The sequence below is a fragment of the Pristiophorus japonicus genome, chromosome 11 (assembly GCF_044704955.1).
Source record: "Pristiophorus japonicus isolate sPriJap1 chromosome 11, sPriJap1.hap1, whole genome shotgun sequence".
Classification (NCBI taxonomy): Eukaryota; Metazoa; Chordata; class Chondrichthyes; family Pristiophoridae; genus Pristiophorus; species Pristiophorus japonicus.
In genome coordinates this window covers 219,521,575-219,542,997 of record NC_091987.1, presented here as the reverse complement: position 1 = coordinate 219,542,997, position 21,423 = coordinate 219,521,575, and the positions used below count along the sequence as shown (strand labels likewise).

The 21,423-nt window shown below is 48.3% G+C and overlaps 1 protein-coding gene across 18 annotated transcripts in view; it reads right to left on the bottom strand.

The window, feature by feature from the left end:
* Positions 1-21,423, bottom strand: part of LOC139276493 (uncharacterized) — a 97,394-nt gene that overhangs the window by 59,562 nt on the left and 16,409 nt on the right. For all 18 annotated transcript variants that reach the window (XM_070894588.1, XM_070894587.1, XM_070894591.1 and 15 more), the window contains 5 exons: positions 11,890-11,967; positions 11,183-11,320; positions 10,119-10,174; positions 2,830-3,037; positions 1,588-1,734 (listed from right to left, as the gene is read on the bottom strand). In XM_070894588.1, the coding sequence (XP_070750689.1) occupies positions 1,588-1,734; positions 2,830-3,037; positions 10,119-10,174; positions 11,183-11,320; positions 11,890-11,967 (627 nt within the window). The remainder of the gene's footprint in view (positions 1-1,587; positions 1,735-2,829; positions 3,038-10,118; positions 10,175-11,182; positions 11,321-11,889; positions 11,968-21,423) is intronic.

The following is a 21,423-nucleotide window of genomic DNA, read 5'->3' as shown; positions in this document are numbered from 1 at the left end:
CAAATAGCCGCGCATAATCGTTTGTTTTCTATTTAAAAGCCGGAATGCTAGCTATGTGAGAGTTCCAAACTGCTGTGCAGCTTAACGGGAACATTGGGTGGGGCCCAACTGGATCTTGGCCTGGACCCCTGCATGCTTCTAAAGTAATTGCTGCATCTTTCAATCTCCTTATAAAGGGGGCCAAAGGAGCACCAAGTGGGGGGGAGAATATAGAAACAGGAGCAGGCTGTTCAGACCACTTTAGGAAGGATGTCAAGGCCTTGGAGAAGGGACGGAGGGGATTTAATTGAACGGTACCAGGGATGAGGGACTTCAGTGATGCGGAGAGACTGGAGAAGCTGGGGTTCTCCTTAGAGCAGAGAAGGTTAAGAAGGAGATTTGATCGAGGTGTTCATGAATGGTTTGATTGGGTAAAGGAGGAGAAGCAGCTTCCAGTGGCAGGCGGGTCGGTAACCCCTCCGCCATGGTTAACATGACCCTCGACCGTGACTGTTCCATTTCACGCATCTCTACTCTCACCCCTTCCCCTCCCTCTCAGAACCATGACAGGGTTCCCCTTGTCCTCACATTTCACCCCACCAGTCTCCACGTTCAACGGATCACCCTCTGCCATTTCCACCACCTCCAGCGTGATCCCACCAGCAGTCACATCTTCCCCTCCCCTCCCCTCTCAGCGTTCCGAAGGGACCGCTCCCTCCACGGCACTCTGGTCCATTCCTCAATCACCCCTTAGCACCCTCTCCCCTTCCCAAGGCACCTTCCCGTGTAAGCACAGGAGATACAACACCTGCCCTTTTACCCCCTCCCTTCCCACTATCCAGGGCCCCAAATACTCCTTCCAGGTGAAACAGCGATTTACTTGCACTTCTTTCAATGTAGTATACTGTATTCACTGCTCCCGATGTGGTCCCCTCTACATTGGGGAAACCAAGCGTAGATTGGGCGACCGCTTTGCGGAGCACCTCCGTTCAGTCCGTAAGTGTGACCCTGAGCTTCCGGTCGCCTGTCACTTTAATTCCCTGCTCCACTCCCACTCTGACCTCGGTCTCCTCGGTCTTCCAATGATGCTCAACGCAAGCTCGAGGAACAGCACCTCATCTTTCGTTTAGGCACTTTACAGCCTCTTGGACTCAACATCGAGTTCAACAATTTCAGAGCGTAACCTCTGCCCATCTTTGGCACCCCCCCCTCCCCCCTCCTCCTCCCCCCACCCCCCACCCCCCCGCCTCGGTAGCTCACACTCTTCATGTGTGAGCCTTGACAGGAATTACCAGACAGCTATTTTTGACTATGGAAGAGCCACAGTCAAGCACAAACTTGCCCTGATGACCACACGAGCACATCGTTGCCAGCAGGGACCACTGGATAGTGATTCCAAAGTTGATGGATTTTCCCTTCCCTTCCACATTTTCCTGCCCAAACTGCTGGACTGCTTACTTGAACTGTATGGTCCAGTGCTACACTGGACTGTCCTCGTACCCACAGTCAGGGCAGCTGTACATTGGCTAACTTTTTAAAAACATACTTTTAGATGTATGCAACAGACCACAATCACTGCTATCAAAAGGATACCCCCCCCACCCTTACCTCCTCCTGCTGCTCTTCATATATTTCAGTGTCATATTGATTCAGCAATAATGTTACAACATTCCTCATTTCTTCATCTAGTACGTCTAGCAGGATTTCTTCCTGCAGGATCCCCTCCAACATCATCTCACTTACTGCCTCTGTCACCTGTGGGATTGAAAACATACGCAGTTAGCAAGTCTTGGGAGCAACTCAGAGCAGATATACACAGCATGCATGGAGTCAGGCTAAAGAAAGCCTTTTATTTATCAGGCTACTCAGAAATGTTTCAAAGAGTTTCAAATACAATGAGTTACCGTGAAGTGCAGCGACTGTTGTTCTGTAGCTACACTCAGCAACATCTCACAGGCAGCACTGAAATGAATGGCCAATTAGACTCTTTCTCTCGTGTTGTTTAAGGGAAGAATGTTGACAAAGGAGAACTCCTCCTCCTCTTCAAACAGTGCCAGGAGATGTTTAAGTATCAGCCTTGGTAGCACTCTCACCGGTGAATCAGGCATTATTGATTCACGCTCCACTCAGGAGATTTGAGCACATGTTCCAGGCTGACATTATGATGCAGTGTTCAGGGAGTGGGCTAGGTGGGCCTCCTCTGTGCTTTAATGATTCTATGAGTGCTGCATTGTCGGTGGTGCCATCTTTTGGATGAGATGTTAAACTAAGGTCTTGAAAATCTTATGGCATTTGTCAAAAAAGAGCAGGGGAACTCTGGTCAATATTTCTCTCTCAACCAACATCACTGTCTCATTATTTGTGGGACCTTGCTGTGCGCAACTTGGCTGCTGTATTTCCCCACATTACAACAGTGATTACACTTCAAAAGTAGTTCATTGGCTATAAAGGGTTTTGGAACATCCTGAGGTTGTGAAAGGCGCTATATAAATGCAAGTTCTTTCTTTGAACAGACTCACGAGCCACGGTTTAATGTCTCATTGAAGCTGACCCTGGAATAAAGCTGAAAGTTTGTTGCTATATCTACCACAGCTTAACATCCGCACTGAACTTGCACACAGCTCAGTGTCCAATGTCTCCCAGGTACTACTGTGACAGTAAGGTGCTACAGCAAGTAAGAGCGAGGCCAAGCTCACTCTTTCAACGTGTTGCTCACCGGTCAATGGCTCTTATATACAGCGTTATTATTAAGGGCTATTCGACAAATCAACATTTCATTACAAGACGAACTTCACTATAACAGGAAAGATGATACTTCTCTCTGTAACAAGGTTACTCAGTGATACCCACAAGCTGTGGCACCATTGGCTCGATCGTCTCTGCCATTAATTCCCTCAGACATTCGCTGATGGCTGCGGTGGTCAGGTGATTGTCGACAAGCTTCTCCACTACGCTTCTGATCAATCCCAAGGTCAAGTCGCTGACAATCTCCTCCAGGAGTGTATCCAACACTGACACAGCCGGTCGCTGCTTCAATACACCCAGTTTTGCCTTCTGTCTGAAAAATACAAGCGGCAGCTGCTGAGATTCTACCGGCTAATCACACATCACAAGGTAATATGGACTAATGGCCGTGTGAGGGATCATCCATCCAGAGAGATCATACCAACATATGAACAATGACAGACGATAAAGACCCTCTGGTTTGTCGTCTATCCCCTGAGATCCCACAATCCCCCTCAGTGCAGCATGATTCTGCTACATTTTCTGAGAGTCCATTCCATGTGTCGGCCAAGACCAGCCTCTTCAGCCTCTCCACAACAGTACAACCAGAGGGCACGGCCTGCGCATAAAGGGGGCTAAATTTAAAACTAATTTGTGGAAACATATTTCTGTGAACGAGTGGCCAATCAATGGAACAAGCTCTCTCGGGAGACGGTGGAAGCAGTTAGTATTGATTCATTCAAATACAAATTACATTGATTTCATTCAGAAAATAACATTTTGGGATCCAGTATTTGAGTAATTGGAGACTCAGAGACCTGACGCGTAGAGAGTGTAGCGTGCTTGGGAGGAACAGGTGACTTTGGGCTAGAAACAGAAAATGTTGGAAAACTCAGCGGGTCAGGCAGCATCTGTGGAGCGAGAAACAGAGTTATCGTTTCAGGTCAATGACCCTTCGTCAGAACTGGAAACAGTTTGTGTCAATGGTTCCCAAAGCTCGCCACCACTGGAGATTTCCTCGCCTCCCATAAGAACATAAAGAAATAGGAGTAGGAGAAGGCTCCGCCATTCAATAAGATCATGGCTGATCTGATCATGGACTCAGATCCACTTCCCTGCCCGCTCCCCATAACCCCTTATTGTTTAAGAAACTGTCTATCTCTGTCTTAAATTTATTCAATGTCCCGGCTTCCACAGCTCTCTGAGGCAAAGAGTTCCACAGATTCACAACCCTCAGAGAAGAAATTTCTCCTCATCTCTGTTTTAAATGGGCGGCCCCTTATTCCAAGATCATGTCCTCTAGTTCTAGTCTCCCCTATCAGTGGAAACATCCTCTCTGCATCCACCTTGTCAAGCCCCCTCATAATCTTATACGTTTCTATAAGATCACCTCTCATTCTTCTGAATTCCAATGAGTAGAGGCCCAACCTACTCAACCTTTCCTCATAAGTCAACCCCCTCATCTCCGGAATCTAGTGAACCTTCTCTGAACTGCCTCCACAGCAAGTATATCCTTTCGTAAATATGGAAACCAAAATTACACGCAGTACTCCAGGTGTGGCCTCACCAATACCCTGTTCAGCTGTAACATAGAAACATAGAAAATAGGTGCAGGAGTAGGCCATTCGGCCCTTCTAGCCTGCACCGCCATTCAATGAGTTCATGGCTGAACATTCAACTTCAGTACCCCATTCCTGCTTTCTCGCCATACCCCTTGATCCCCCTAGCAGTAAGGACCTCATCTAACTCCTTTTTGAATATATTTAGTGAATTGGCCTCAACAACTTTCTGTGGTAGAGAATTCCACAGGTTCACCACTCTCTGGGTGAAGAAGTTCCTCCGCATCTCGGTCCTAAATGGCTTACCCCTTATCCTTAGACTGTGACCCCTGGTTCTGGACTTCCCCAACATTGGGAACATTCTTCCTGCATCTAACCTGTCGAACCCCGTCAGAATTTTAAATGTTTCTATGAAGTCCCCTCTCATTCTTCTGAACTCCAGTGAATACAAGCCCAGTTGATCCAGTCTTTCTTGATAGGTCAGTCCCGCCATCCCGGGAATCAGTCTGGTGAACCTTCGCTGCACTCCCTCAATAGCAAGAATGTCCTTCCTCAGGTTAGGAGACCAAAACTGTACACAATACTCCAGGTGTGGCCTCACCAATGCCCTGTAAAACTGTAGCAACACCTCCCTGCCCCTGTACTCAAATCCCCTTGCTATGAAGGCCAACATGCCATTTGCTTTCTTAACCGCCTGCTGCACCTGCATGCCAACCTTCAATGACTGATGTACCATGACACCCAGGTCTCTTTGCACCTCCCCTTTTCCTAATCTGTCACCATTCAGATAATAGTCTGTCTCTCTGTTTTTACCACCAAAGTGGATAACCTCACATTTATCCACATTATACTTCATCTGCCATGCATTTGCCCACTCACCTAACCTATCCAAGTCGCTCTGCAGCCTCACAGCATCCTCCTCGCAGCTCACAGTGCCACCCAACTTAGTGCCATCCGCAAATTTGGAGATACTACATTTAATCCCCTCATCTAAATCATTAATGTACAGTGTAAACAGCTGGGGCCCCAGCACAGAACCTTGCGGTACCCCACTAGTCACTGCCTGCCATTCTGAAAAGTACCCATTTACTCCTACTCTTTGCTTCCTGTCTGACAACCAGTTCTCAATCCATGTCAGTACACTACCCCCAATCCCATGTGCTCTAACTTTGCACATCAATCTCTTGTGTGGGACCTTGTCGAACGCCTTCTGAAAGTCCAAATATACCACATCAACTGGTTCTCCCTTATCCACTCTACTGGAAACATCCTCAAAAAATTCCAGAAGATTTGTCAAGCATGATTTCCCTTTCACAAATCCATGCTGACTTGGACCTATCATGTCACCTCTTTCCAAATGCACTGCTATGACATCCTTAATAATTGATTCCATCATTTTACCCACAACCGATGTCAGGCTGACCGGTCTACAATTCCCTGTTTTCTCTCTCCCTCCTTTTTTAAAAAGTGGGGTTACATTGGCTACCCTCCACTCCATAGGAACTGATCCAGAGTCAATGGAATGTTGGAAAATGACTGTCAACGCATCCACTATTTCCAAGGCCACCTCCTTAAGTACTCTGGGATGCAGTCCATCAGGCCCTGGGGATTTATCGGCCTTCAATCCCATCAATTTCCCCAACACAATTTCCCGGCTAATAAGGATTTCCCTCAGTTCCTCCTCCTTACTAGACCCCCCGACCCCTTTTATAACCGGAAGGTTGTTCGTGTCCTCCTTCGTGAATACCGAACCAAAGTACTTGTTCAATTGGTCCGCCATTTCTTTGTTCCCCGTTATGACTTCCCCTGATTCTGACTGCAGGGGACCTACGTTTGTCTTTACTAACCTTTTTCTCTTTACATATCTATAGAAACTTTTGCAATCCGTCTTAATGTTCCCTGCAAGCTTCTTCTCATACTCCATTTTCCCTGCCCTAATCAAACCCTTTGTCCTCCTCTGCTGAGTTCTAAATTTCTCCCAGTCCCCAGGTTCGCTGCTATTTCTGGCCAATTTGTATGCCACTTCCTTGGCTTTAATACTATCCCTGATTTCCCTTGATAGCCACGGTTGAGCCACCTTCCCTTTTTTATTTCTATGCCAGACAGGAATGTACAATTGTTGTAGTTCATCCATGCGGTCTCTAAATGTCTGCCATTGCCCATCCACAGTCAACCCCTTAAGTATCATTCGCCAATCCATCTCAGCCAATTCACGCCTCATACCTTCAAAGTTAGCCTTCTTTAAGTTCTGGACCATGGTCTCTGAATTAACTGTTTCATTCTCCATCCTAATGCAGAATTCCACCATATTATGGTCACTCTTCCCCAAGGGGCCTCGCACAACGAGATTGCTAATTAATCCTTTCTCATTACATAACACCCAGTCTAAGATGGCCTCCCCCCTAGTTGGTTCCTCGACATATTGGTCTAAAAAACCATCCCTTATGCACTCCAGAAAATCCTCCTCCACCGTATTGCTTCCAGTTTGGTTAGCCCAATCTATGTGCATATTAAAGTCACCCATTATAACTGCTGCACCTTTATTGCACGCACCCCTAATTTCCTGTTTGATGCCCTCCCCAACATCACTACTACTGTTTGGAGGTCTGTACACAACTCCCACTAACGTTTTTTGCCCTTTGGTGTTCTGCAGCTCTACCCATATAGATTCCACATCATCCAAGCTAATGTCCTTCCTAACTATTGCCTTAATCTCCTCCTTAACCAGCAATGCTACCCCACCTCCTTTTCCTTTTATTCTATCCTTCCTGAATGTTGAATACCCCTGGATGTTGAGTTCCCAGCCCTGCTCATCCTGGAGCCACGTCTCCGTAATCCCAATCACATCATATTTGTTAACATCTATTTGCACAGTTAATTCATCCACCTTATTGCGGATACTCCTTGCATTAAGACACAAAGCCTTTAGGCTTGTTTTTTTAACACCCTCTGTCCTTTTAGAATTTTGCTGTACAATGGCCCTTTTTGTTCTTTGCCTTGGGTTTCTCTGCCCTCCACTTTTCCTCATCTCCTTTCTGTCTTTTGTTTTTGCCTCCTTTTTGTTTCCCTCTATCTCCCTGCATTGGTTCCCATCCCCCTGCCATATTAGTTTAACTCCTCCCCAACAGCACTAGCAAACACTCCCCCGAGGACATTGGTTCCGATTCTGCCCAGGTGCAGACCGTCCGGATTGTACTGGTCCCACCTCCCCCAGAACCGGTTCCAATGCCCCAGGAATTTGAATCCCTCCCTGCTGCACCATTGCTCAAGCCACGTATTCATCTGAGCTATCCTGCGATTCCTACTCTGACTAGCACGTGGCACTGGTAGCAATCCCGAGATTACTACTTTTGAGGTCCTACTTTTTAATTTAGCTCCCTGCTTTTATACTCCATCCCCTTTGCAATAAAGGCTAAGATTCCATTGGACTTACTGATCACTTGCTGTACCTGCATACAATCCTTTTGTGTTTCATGCACAAGTACCCCCAGGTCCCGCTGTACTGTGGCACTTTGCAATCTTTCTCCATTTAAATAATAACTTGCTCTTTGATTTTTTTCTGCCAAAGTGCATGACCTCACACTTTCTAACATTATACTCCATCTGACAAATTCTTGCCCACTCACTTAGCCTGTCTATGTACTCCTGCAGCCTCTTTATGTCCTCCTCATACATTGTCCTTCCTCCCATCTTTGTATCGTCAGCAAACTTGGCTACATTACACTCAGTCCCTTCTTCGAAGTCGTTAATATAGATTGTAAATAGTTGGGGTCCCAGCACTGATCCCTGCGGCACCCTACTGGTTACTGATTGCACTCCCGTCTGGGTCTGTTGTAGACTCATTGATAGAGATCGATTGATTAATTAGTCATTGGATCATGCGACTCCCAGTAGAAGGCGAACTAGATGGACCTTGCGTTATTTCTGTTTAGCAATTCCTATATTCCTCTTTTCCATTCCAAAAAGCTGAAGATTCTACATTTGCCCATAACTCAGGTCCTGGACACCAGCGAGCAGCCTCACTGCACTGCTCCCACACAAATATATGGACAGGTAGCGACTAGCTGCTCCATCGGGCCTGTACACCAGCACCTCCATCCGTTCCCCCTTCACCCACTTACCACGGACTCTCACAAACTCCTGGGAGAGGCAAAGCAATCAAGAATTATTATTTTAAACTTCCTCCCTGACCGCCCCGACCGAAGGTGATCAGGCAGACTCCTGAAGACCATGCTAATTGTGTGCAACCACCGATGACCCACCTACCTTCTCTATGTAGATATGTGTTGGCAACTCGTCCCAGAGGTCGATGACTCTCAGCATCTAACCTAATTCTATGCTCATATTCGTGTGGCTTGGTCTTCCCTAATCTATTTGTTCAACTAGCTTATCCATTTGGACTAAGTCTAACAGGCCTCAATTGAATCTGTTTGAAGTCTACACAGAGGTAGGGAGGAGTGAGGGCTGGAGGAAGTTACAGAGATAAGGCGGAGGTTACAGAGATAGGAAGGGGCGAGGGCCATGGAGGGATTTGAGACACAAGGATGAGCATTTTAAAATCGAGGCGTTTCTTACCAGCAGTACCAATGCAACCACACCACATATTTTTTTTAATTATTCGTGCAAGGGATGTGGACGTCGCTGGCCAGGCCGGCATTTATTGCCCATCCCTAATTGCCCCTTGAGAAGGTGGTGGTGAGCCGCCTTCTTGAACCGCTGCAGTCCGTGTGGTGAAGGTGCTCCCACAGTGCTGTTAGGGAGGGAGTTCCAGGATTGTGACCCAGCGACGATGAAGGAACAGCCGATATATTTCCAAGTCAGGATGATGTTTGACTTGGAGGGTGTGCTCTTGTCGTGTTAGCAGCCAGTGCTGAGATCGATGTCAGGTGGTCCGTTCAGTTTTATTCTTATTATTGTGTTGCGTAGCGGTTTGTTACAACTGGGTGGCTTACTGGGCCATTTCAGAGGCAGTTCAGAGTCAACCACATTGCTGTGTGTCTGGAGTCACCTATAGGCCAGACCGGGTAAGGGCAGCAGATTTCCTTCCCTGAAGGATATTAGTGAGCCCGATTTAACGATAATCCAGTAGTTACATGGTCACCATTACTGACACTAGCTTTTTATTCCAGATTGACTTAATTAACTGAATTTAAATAAATCTGGAATAAAAAGCTTGCATCAGTAATGGAAAGCATGTAACTACCGGATTGTGGTAAAAACCCATCGGGTTCACATATGCCACATCTATTCTGTAGACACAGTCCACTCCCAAAGTACAGCCCAATCTGGCTCCAGAGAATGGAGTCCTTGGAGGATGGAGTCTCACTCCAATTCACTCTGGATTCAGGTCGAGCTCCCTATTCGGGAATTACATGCCACAAGGTTAGCCTTGACGTGAAATGGACACCTTGCAATGTGAGTCGACCAGAATCACTGGCAAGTGCTTACAAATTCGAAGTGGGGCAGTTTGAGGTGTCAGCCGTGGCTTAGTGGGTAGAATTCTCATCTCGGAGTCAGAAAGTTGTGGGTTCAGGTTCCACTCTTGAGGCATAATCCAGGCTGATACAGCAGTGCAGTACTGAGGGAGTACTGCACAGTCAGAGGTGCTGTCTTTCAGATAAGGTGTTAAACCTAGGCCTCCTGCTGCCCTCTCAGGTGGATATAAAAGATCTGATGCCACCACCTAAATCAGGTTATCTGGTCATTATCTCATTGCCGTTTGTGGGTAAATGTGCGACAATTGGCTGCTGCATTTCCTACATTACAACAAAAGTATTTAATTGGCTGTAAAGCACTTTGGGATATCGTGAGGTCAAGAAAGGCGCTAAATGCAAGACTTTCTTTCATTATACTTACTGCAGCTCACTCTGGATGTGGGAATTCTTCATAGTCGGTGCATATACAGGAGGGCTCTAGAAAAAAAATTACACTTCATTAAAAATAGCAGCTTTTGCAACCGTTACACACCTTACATTCTGACATATAGCAGCTGCTGCAGCCGACGACTCAGCTGTTGTCACCCTTAGTACTTGGTATGATACAAAGCAAGTACATACCTCATAAAGGTACAGACTCTACTTAGTTAAACAACCATGGTCAACAAACAGGGAAAGAGATAAGTCTGCATTCATCACACACTGTAGCTTATACAATGATTCCCCTGCAACGTTCTGCAGAGGCCACGGACTGTTTCCACGGATCCTGGTGGATCTCCCGTGCCACACCCCAATGGCCACTCTTCCTTTCTAATCCCAGACAACAAGTGCCAACGGGTGCAGCAGGGTGAGCCCAATTCCATCGTCATTCGACTTCTGAATGTGCACAATATTCAGCATGGGAGAGCAATGGGGATCAGGGGCCTGAGGCCAATTTAGTGCCCTGTCACACTGCCTGAGATCAGGCGCTCAACACACACCAGCCACCAAACACGGATGTGTGACTCAGTACCAAACTTGGCTGCGTTTGCCCACTAGGCCTCCAGCACTTGGAGTCTCTGGTCTCCGGATCACACGTGGAGCATTGTGCACAGTCCTGGTCTCCGTATCACACTTGGAGCACTGTATACAATGGGGAGACCACAATTAGGGGCCATAAATATAAGATAGTCACGAACAAATCCAATAAGGAATGCAGGAGAAACTTCTTTACCCAGGGAGTGGTGGGAATGTGGAAGTCACTGCCACAGGGAGTGGTTGAGGCGAATAGTATCGATGCATTTAAGGGGAAGCTGGATAAACACACGAGGGAGAAAGGAATATGCTGATAGGGTGAGATGAAGAGGGGTGTGAGGAGGCTGGTGTTGGGCAAGAGGGCCTGTTTCTGTGCTGTAAATTCTATGAAAGTTTTACAAGTGATTAGGTGGCGATTGTCCTTTTACCTGGGTTGTGCATCATTTTTAACAGTAGTGTTGCTCGCAGTACCTTAGTGTAGTCACCTGACAGCACTTCCATCAGGGCATCAGGCACAAACTCCTCCTGAAGCACATCCCAGATGAACGAGTCCACAAAGTTCCAAGCAAACGACTTGTTTTCCCTGAAGAAACTGCACGCTGCAAATTCCTACAGGCAGACCAGACGGGATAAAGTCACGTGGCCAAAGAAACACATCAGCACTGTGCCGAGGATTTCCCAATGAGACCATTCTCCCCCCCACCGCCTGTCTGTGCTATGGCGGAGAACACCTCCCCCAGATACTTCGCTGTGGGGAAGGAGGCGATATCTGGGAGCATCTCCTTCCCCATGGCACCCCACCACAGCAAACAGGTCAATAGAGACACTGCTGCAAGCCCACGGGCAGAATGCCTCCCTGCCAGCTTTCCTCAGTAAGTGGTTAGCTCAGAAAGTCCAAAAAGGGACAAGATGTAAAAATCCTTATCCTCCCTGCATCCTCCATCTGTTGGGGGGGGGCTGCTTTATCACATGACATGGTGGCACTCAGAGAGGCCTTTGAGCCCATATTGCACTGAGCCACTCTCTGAACAGCTGCATTTCTGGGGAGGGTGGGGGGCTTTGGAGTACGGCTGATTTTTTGTTCCTCCTCCTTGGGGCACGAAGCAGGACCCCCCCCCCCTCCGAGAAGATCCGCTACCTCAACACGGAGCCGGGATGGGGATTCTTTGCTCTCTTACCCGCTCAAGCCCTGGGTTGTGGCTCAATGTTCTTGATGATGCCTTCGTGTCGCCCTCATGTCTCATTGAGGGAACGTTCTGAAAAGTGAAATCAAACAATTTCCAATCGTGCTGCATTTCCCCGTGCATTCCATGTTAATCATAAATAGTAAAGACAGTAAGAGCAGTAAGATCCCACGAGCAGCAGTGAGACGTACCAGTTCATCTGGTTTGAGGGAGGAATGTTAGCCGGGGCACCGGGAGAGATTCCTGCTCTTCTGCAGACAATACATTGGAACGGTTCGCATCCAGTTCCCTCAGCACTGCTTTGCAGCTTGAATTCACAAGCTTCTGATCCACAGGCGAGAGTGATGTCCAACTCAGCCAAGCTCCCTTCAAATTTATAATTGTTTGGGGAATGACATCTGGAGCCAGGAATAAATTCTGTGTTGCTGTTGGTATCAATTTGTGAAATAAATCGATCTTCAGAGTTGTACAGCAAATTTGAAAAATTGCCAGGAATAATACTGAGCTGAATGTTACCATTGCAACTCTTCAGCTACATCAGGTGCTAAATGTAGGAGTGAATTCCCCAGTCCTGTGCTCGCAGCAGGAGGCAGCATGAAGTGTAGACACAGCTACAATATCGTGCAATTCTCCAACTTTCCTTTCACCATGGCTCCTGCTAGAGTGTGGGACCGGTGAAAATGCCATGCACAATAATTGATCTGCATTAACTCAATGGCCCAAAAATTACAGTTAGTGCTGTTCTTGCTTAACACACTCGTGCCAAGTCTTTCTGCACGATATTAGTGCAGGTGTTAACTTCTATGGGAAGTAAGTGGGTATGTCTGTATTAAGCATAATACAACAGGTGTCAGCTGTGGCTCCATGGGGAGCACTCTCGCCACTGAGTCAGAAAGTTGTGGGTTCAAGTCCGACTCCAGACAATGCAATGCTGAGGGAGTGCTGCACCGTCTGACGTCTTTCGGATGAGACGTTAAACCGAGGCCCTGTCTGCCCTCTCAGGTGGATGTAAAAGATCCCACGGCACTACTCAAAGAAGAGCAGCGGAGTCCAGGCTAATATTTACCCAACAATAGTAAAACAGATTATATGGTCATTATCTAATTGCTGTTTGTGGGAGCTTGCTGTGCACAAATTGGCTGCCGTGTTTCTTACATTACAACAGTGACTACTGTGACTTCATTGGCTGTAAAGCATTTTGAAAGTCCCGAGGTTGTGAAAGGTGCTATATAAATGCAAGTTCTTTCTTTCATTCTTAAGAATAAAATAAGAATGGCGCTGACTGTAATTTCTACCCCAACATCTCCTACTCTAAAGTGTTGACTTTTTCAGGGTGTAGGGTTAAGATCGACTCAATGTGTGAATGCATCTTGGGCCAGTACTGGTTGTCTACTGTGCCCACAAGCATGTGAAGGAGGGGGAAAGCCAAAGTTCCTGCTCCCGATCACTATCCACGAGTCCGGTTAGGAGCTGTAGCCAGGGGAGAAGGTGATCACGCTCAACTGTACTGCACCCATGATCGAATAGCACATCAGTACTCAATGTCGCTTAGAGGAAAATAGCCACTTCAAACAGGCACTGGAGGGCACTGCACACTGTACAGTAACAGTAACTGTACCCTATACCCCAGCACTGTGGAACTGTACCCCGTACCCCAGCACTGTGGAACTGTACCCCATACCCCAGCACTGTGGAACTGTACCCCGTACCCCAGCACTGTGGAACTGTACCCTATACCCCAGCACTGTGGAACTGTACCCCATATCCCAGCACTGTGGAACTGTACCCTATACCCCAGCACTGTGGAACTGTACCTTATACCCCAGCACTGTGGAACTGTACCCCGTACCCCAGCACTGTGGAACTGTACCCTATACCCCAGCACTGTGGAACTGTACCCCATATCCCAGCACTGTGGAACTGTACCCTATACCCCAGCACTGTGGAACTGTACCTTATACCCCAGCACTGTGAAACTGTACCCTATACCCCAGCACTGTGAAACTGTACCCTGTACCCCGTACCCCAGCACTGTGGAACTGTACCCTGTACCCCGTACCCCAGCACTGTGGAACTGTACCCCGTACCCCAGCACTGTGGAACTGTACCCTGTACCCCGTACCCCAGCACTGTGGAACTGTACCCCGTACCCCAGCACTGTGGAACTGTACCCTGTACCCCGTATCCCAGCACTGTGGAACTGTACCCCATACCCCAGCACTGTGGAACTGTACAGAGGACGGCGGGCTGTGCGTCGATGACCTGGCTGCTGGCCTGCCGCGGCTGGGCATCTAACACACAGAGTCCGAGCGGAGGGTTTTTGCGACGAGGGAGCAGGGGCTCCAGCCCAGCGGAGCTCCAAGGACACCAGCCTCGCCCAACTTGCACTCTGTCCCCAGCCGAAGGGACTCTGCACTGGCGCGGACCAAAGGGTCTCTGCTGATGTTTCCGCATCGTCCTCACATCATAAAGAGCGGCTCCGGCTCGGCTCAGCGCAGTATCTTCCAGCCAGCCACCCGGCCAGGGAGAAGCGCTCGGTCCACGGCCACCCGGACCGGGAGGTGTACCGAATTCGGAGGGCGTCTGGCCAGCCGAGGGCACTCCGGGACGACCTGCCGAAGGGACTCCGAGGCCAACGCCGAACCGGCTGGAGGGACCGAGGCGTGGCGTCGTCTCATACTCCCAACCAACTTTTGATTAATTTTTAAACTTTTAGCCAACTTTTAAACTTATTAAACAATTTAGGAGAACTTTTAAAACTTACATGTTAGATTCTCAACCAAAATACTTTTAAACATCTATTATTAACTTACATATTTAACTTTTAACAACTTTTATAAACTTTTTAAATTGGGTCAACTTTTATAATCTAATATTGACTTACATCTTAGATTTTTAACAATTCTTAGAAACTTCTTAAAACGTTTTAACATATCTTAGAAATTTTTGAAATAAATTGGAAACCTTTATCAATTTTTAATCTTTTAAAATAACTTTGGAAGCTACATTCCTAATGCCAGCCCCCAACCTAGCCTTGGGCCATCTACCATCAATGGCACTACCCGGCGCCGTAGGCAATGAGGTTTATCGAGCTGTGCCTGGTCTCCAGTTGTCTTGGGCCCCCTTGCCACTGGACCAAGACCTTGCTCAGCTAAGCCCGTGTGGTTGCCGGTATGCAGTGGCCACCCCACATTAAAAGAACTCACACACAGGCACCTTCCACTCCGTCAGTATGAAGTTCGGGACCTGGAACATCAGGACCCTCGTGGACAATCCCAACAGCAACAGGCCGGATCTCCGCACCGCCATAGTTGCCCGGGAACTCAGACGTTTTGACATTGACATCGCCGCTCTAAGCGAGACCCGGTGGGCAGGGGAAGGCCAGCTGAAGGAACACGGTGGAGGGTACACCACCTTCTGGAAAGGGAAACCAGAGGCAGAATGCCGCCCTTCATGGAGTCGGCTTTGCCGTCAAGAATGAGCTGGTCGACCGCCTCAAAGACCCCCCCTGTGGGGTTAACGAACGCCTCATGACTCTGCGTATCACCCTATCACGGAACCAATGTGCCGCAGTCATCAGTGCATTCGCCCCCACACTCGATGCAACGGATAAGGCGAAAGAGGGTTTTTATTCCAACCTCGAGACATCCTTGTCCCGCATCCCCACGGGCGACAAATTGATCCTCCTGGGTGATTTTAATGCCAGAGTCGGCAAAGACACAGCCCTCTGGGGAGGCATGATTGGCAGAGAGGGGGTAGGGAAAGCCAGCTCCAGTGGTACCCTACTCCTGACAAAATGTCTCATCACCAACACGCTGTTCCGCCAGAGGGACAAATACAAGGCATCGTGGCAACACCCTCGCTCCAAACACTGACACCTGCTTGACTATGTCGTCGTCCGAGCCAGGGATCGCAAGGGTGTGCGCATCACCCGCGCCATGACAGGAGCTGACGACTGCTGGATGGACCATCGCCTAATCCGATCCATCATCAATATTAACATTGCCCCAAAGCTGAGGGGACAGCAGAAGCAGTGCCGCAAAAAAGTTAATGCCGGGGCACTTAGAGACCCAGCTAAGAGAGCCCTATACAGCCAGCGCCTCACAGACAATCTGGCATGCCTTGATGACCCTGAGATGCTGAATGCTCACAGCACTTGGTCTGTCCTCCAGGCCTCTATAACCAGTGCCTGTGAAGAGAAACTTGGTCACTCAACCAGAAAACATCAGGTCTTGTTTGATGAAAATGATCAGGAGATTGAAGAACTAATAGATCGCAAGCGCAGAGCATTTCTGAGCCTCAAGCAACAACCCAAACGGGAACCGCAAAACAACATTACAGACGGCTCAAGGCTCAGGTCCAACAAAAAACCCGGGACCTAAAGAACAGCTGGTGGATGGAGAAAGCACAGGAGATACAACAACTGGCCGACAGCCATGATATGCGAGGATTCTTCGCTGCAGTCAAGGCCACCTACGGTCCAAACTCCCAAGGCCCCACCCCACTCCTGGTCAAGAATGGGGAAACACTCATCAAGGACACCGAGGCTGTCAGGTCCTGATGGAAGGAGAACTTTGAAGATCACCTCAATCGAGACTCTGCCTTTGACGCAAGTGTTCTTGATTCCATCCCGTAGCATGCCATCCGCCACCACCTCAGTGAAACCCCAACGTTGCACGAGGTTGGCAAAGCCATAAAACAGCTTAAGAATAACCAGGCTACGGGTGCTGATGGAATCCCTGCTGAGGCGCTAAAGTATGGTGGAGAGGTGCTGTTGGCGCGGATACATGATCTCATCTCTCTCATCTGGAGGGAGGAGAGCATGCCGGGAGATCTCAGAGATGTAGTGATTGTGACCAATTTTAAAAAGGGGACAAGTCCGACTGCGGCAACTACAGGGGATTCTCCCTGCTTTCAGCCCCTGGGAAAGTGGTCGCTCGAGTTCTCCTCAATCGGCTTCTCCTTGTGGCCGAGGAGCTCCTCCCGGAATCACAATGCGGATTTCATCCCCTACGGGACACAACGGACATGATCTTTGCAGCGCAACAGTCACAGGAAAAATGCAGGGAGCAGCGCCAGCCCTTATACATGGCCTTTTTCGATCTTACAAAGGCCTTTGACACTGTCAACCATGAGGGCCTATGGAGTGTCCTCCTCCGTTTCAGATGCCCCTAAAGTTTGTCAACATCCTTCACCTGCTTCACGATGACATGCAGGCCGTGATCCTTACCAACGGATCCATTACAGACCCAATCCACGTCCGGACCGGGGTCAAACAGGGTTGCGTCATCGCTCCAACCCTCTTCTCAATCTTCCTCACCGCCATGCTCCACCTCACAATACACAAGCTCCCCGCTGGAGTGGAACTAAACTACAGAACCAGTGGGAAGCTGTTTAACCTTCGCCAACTCCAGGCCAGGTCCAGGATCACTCCAACCTCTGTCGTTGAGCTGCAGTATGCGGGCGATGCTTGCATGTGTGCACATTCAGAGACTGAACTCCAGGATATAGTCAATGTATTCACTGAGGCATATGAAAGCATGGGCCTTACGCTAAACATCCGTAAGACAAAGGTCCTCCACCAGCCTGTCCTCGCCGCACAGCACTGCCTCCCAGTCATCAAGATCCACGGCATGGCCCTCGACAACGTGCACCATTTCCCATACCTCGGGAGCCTCTTATCAACAAAGGCAGACATTGATGCACAGATTCTGCATCACCTCCAGTGCGCCAGTGCAACCCTCGGCCGCCTGCGGAAAAGTGTGTTTGAAGACCAGGTCCTCAAATCTACCACCAAACTCATGGTCAACAGGGCTGTAGTAATACCCACCCTCCTCTATGGGTCTGAGGCATGGACCATGTACAGAAGGCACCTCAAGTCGCTGGAGATATATCACCAACGATGTCTCCGCAAGATCCTGCAAATCTCCTGGGAGGACAGGCGCACCAACATCAGGGTCCTCGACCAGGCCAACATCCCCAGTATTGAGCACTGACCACACTCGATCAGCTTCGCTGGGCAGGCCACATAGTACGCATGCCAGATACGAGACTCCCTAAACAAATGCTTTATACGGAGCTCCTTCATGGTAAATGAGCCAAAGGAGGACAGCGGAAACATAACGTCTCCTTGGTAAAGTGCGACATCACCACTGACACCTAGGAGACCTTGGCCGCAGACCGCCCGAGGTGGAGAAAGTGAATCCGGGAGGGCGCTGAGCTCTCTGAGTCTCAACTCAAGGAGCATGAAGAGGCCAGGCGCAGGCAGCGGAAGGAGTGCGCGGCAAACCAGCCCCACGAATGTCTGTCCCACCTGTAACAGGGTCTGTGGCTCCCGTATCTTCCAGATATAAAAGGGGTCAGAGGGTCTAGTAAGGAAGAGGAACTAAGGGAAATCCTTATTAGTCGGGAAATTGTGTTGGGGAAATTGATGGGATTGAAGGCCGATAAATCCCCAAGGCCTGATGGACTGCATCCCAGAGTACTTAAGGAGGTGGCCTTGGAAATAGCGGATGCATTGACAGTCATTTTCCAACATTCCATAGACTCTGGATCAGTTCCTATGGAGTGGAGGGTAGCCAATGTAACCCCACTTTTTAAAAAAGGAGGGAGAGAGAAAACAGGGAATTATAGACCGGTCAGCCTGACATCGGTAGTGGGTAAAATGATGGAATCAATTATTAAGGATGTCATAGCAGCGCATTTGGAAAGAGGTGACATGATAGGTCCAAGTCAGCATGGATTTGTGAAAGGGAAATCATGCTTGACAAATCTTCTGGAATTTTTTGAGGATGTTTCCAGTAGAGTGGACAAGGGAGAACCAGTTGATGTGGTATATTTGGACTTTCAGAAGGCTTTCGACAAGGTCCCACACAAGAGATTAATGTGCAAAGTTAAAGCACATGGGATTAGGGGTAGTGTGCTGACATGGATTGAGAACTGGTTGTCAGACAGGAAGCAAAGAGTAGGAGCAAATGGGGACTTTTCAGAATGGCAGGCAGTGACTAGTGCGGTACCGCAAGGTTCTGTGCTGGGGCCCCAGCTGTTTACACTGTCCATTAATGATTTAGACGAGGGAATTAAATGCAGTATCTCCAAATTTGCGGATGACACTAAGTTGGGTGGCAATGTGAGCTGCGAGGAGGATGCTATGAGGCTGCAGAGTGACTTGAATAGGTTAGGTGAGTGGGCAAATACATGGCAGATGAAGTATAATGTGGATAAATGTGATGTTATCCACTTTGGTGGTAAAAACAGAGAGACAGACTATTATCTGAATGGTGACAGATTAGGAAAAGGGGAGGTGCAACGAGACCTGGGTGTCATGGTACATCAGTCATTGAAGGTTGGCATGCAGGTACAGCAGGCGATTAAGAAAGCAAATGGCATGTTGGCCTTCATAGCGAGGGGATTTGAGTACAGGGGCAGGGAGGTGTTGCTACAGTTGTACAGGGCTTTGGTGAGGCCAACCTGGAGTATTGTGTACAGTTTTGGTCTCCTAACTTGAGGAAGGACATTCTTGCTATTGAGGGAATGCAGCGAAGGTTCACCAGACTGATTCCCGGGATGGCGGGACTGACATATCAAGAAAGACTAGATCAACTGGGCTTGTATTCACTGGAGTTCAGAAGAATGAGAGGGGACCTCATAGAAACATTTAAAATTCTGACGGGTTTAGACAGGTTAGATGCAGGAAGAATGTTCCCGATGTTGGGGAAGTCCAGAACCAGGGGTCACAGTCTAAGGTTAAGGGGTAAGCAATTTAGGACCGAGATGAGGAGAAACTTCTTCACCCAGAGAGTGGTGAACCTGTGGAATTCTCTACCACAGAAAGTTGTTGAGGCCAATTCATTAAATATATTCAAAAAGGAGTTAGATGTAGTCCTTACTACTAGGGGGATCAAGGGGTATGGCGAGAAAGCAGGAATGGGGTACTGAAGTTGCATGTTCAGCCATGAACTCATTGAATGGTGGTGCAGGCTCGAAGGGCCGAATGGCCTACTCCTGCACCTATTTTCTATGTTTCTATGTATCGGACTGTTCAGCCATCAAAGAACTCACTTAGGGAGTGGAAGCAAGTCCTCCTCGATTCCGAGGGACTGCCTATGATGATGATGGAACTATACCCGTACCCTAGCACTGTGCACTGTACAGCAACAGTAACTGTACCCCGTACCCCAGCACTGTGGAACTGTACCCTGTACCCCAGCACTGTGCACTGTAGAACTGTATACCATACCCCAGCACTGTGCACTGTAGAACTGTAGAACTGTATACCATACCCCAGCACTGTGCACTGTGGAACTGTATACCATACCCCAGCACTGTGCACTGTAGAACTGTAGAACTGTATACCATACCCCAGCACTGTGCACTGTGGAACTGTATACCATACCCCAGCACTGTGCACTGTGGAACTGTATACCATACCCCAGCACTGTGCACTGTGGAACTGTATACCATACCCCAGCACTGTGCACTGTGGAACTGTATACCATACCCCAGCACTGTGCACTGTAGAACTGTATACCATACCCCAGCACTGTGCACTGTGGAACTGTATACCATACCCCAGCACTGTGCACTGTAGAACTGTATACCATACCCCAGCACTGTGCACTGTGGAACTGTATACCATACCCCAGCATTGTGCACTGTAGAACTGTATACCATACCCCAGCACTGTGCACTGTGGAACTGTATACCATACCCCAGCACTGTGCACTGTGGAACTGTATACAATGTCCTCGGCGGAGTGTTTGCTAGTGCTGTTGGGGAGGAGTTAAACTAATATGGCAGGGGGATGGGAACCAATGCAGGGAGATAGAGGGAAACAAAAAGGAGGCAAAAGCAAAAGACAGAAAGGAGATGAGGAAAAGTGGAGGGCAGAGAAACCCAAGGTAAAGAACAAAAAGGGCCATTGTACAGCAAAATTCTAAAAGGACAGAGGGTGTTAAAAAAACAAGCCTAAAGGCTTTGTGTCTTAATGCAAGGAGTATCTGTAATAAGGTGGATGAATTAACTGTGCAAATAGATGTTAACAAATATGATGTGATTGGGATTACGGAGACGTGGCTCCAGGATGATCAGGGCTGGGAACTCAACATCCAGGGGTATTCAACATTCAGGAAGGATAGAATAAAAAGGAAAAGGAGGTGGGGTTGCATTGCTGGTTAAGGAGGAGATTAAGGCAATAGTTAGGAAGGACATTACCTTGGATGATGTGGAATCTATATGGGTAGAGCTGCAGAACACCAAAGGGCAAAAAACATTAGTGGGAGTTGTGTACAGACCTCCAAACAGTAGTAGTGATGTTGGGGAGGGCATCAAACAGGAAATTAGGGGTGCGTGCAATAAAGGTGCAGCAGTTATAATGGGTGACTTTAATATGCACATACATTGGGCTAACCAAACTGGAAGCAATACGGTGGAGGAGGATTTCCTGGAGTGCATAAGGGATTGTTTTTTAGACCAATATGTCGAGGAACCAACTAGGGGGGAGGCCATATTAGACTGGGTGTTGTGTAA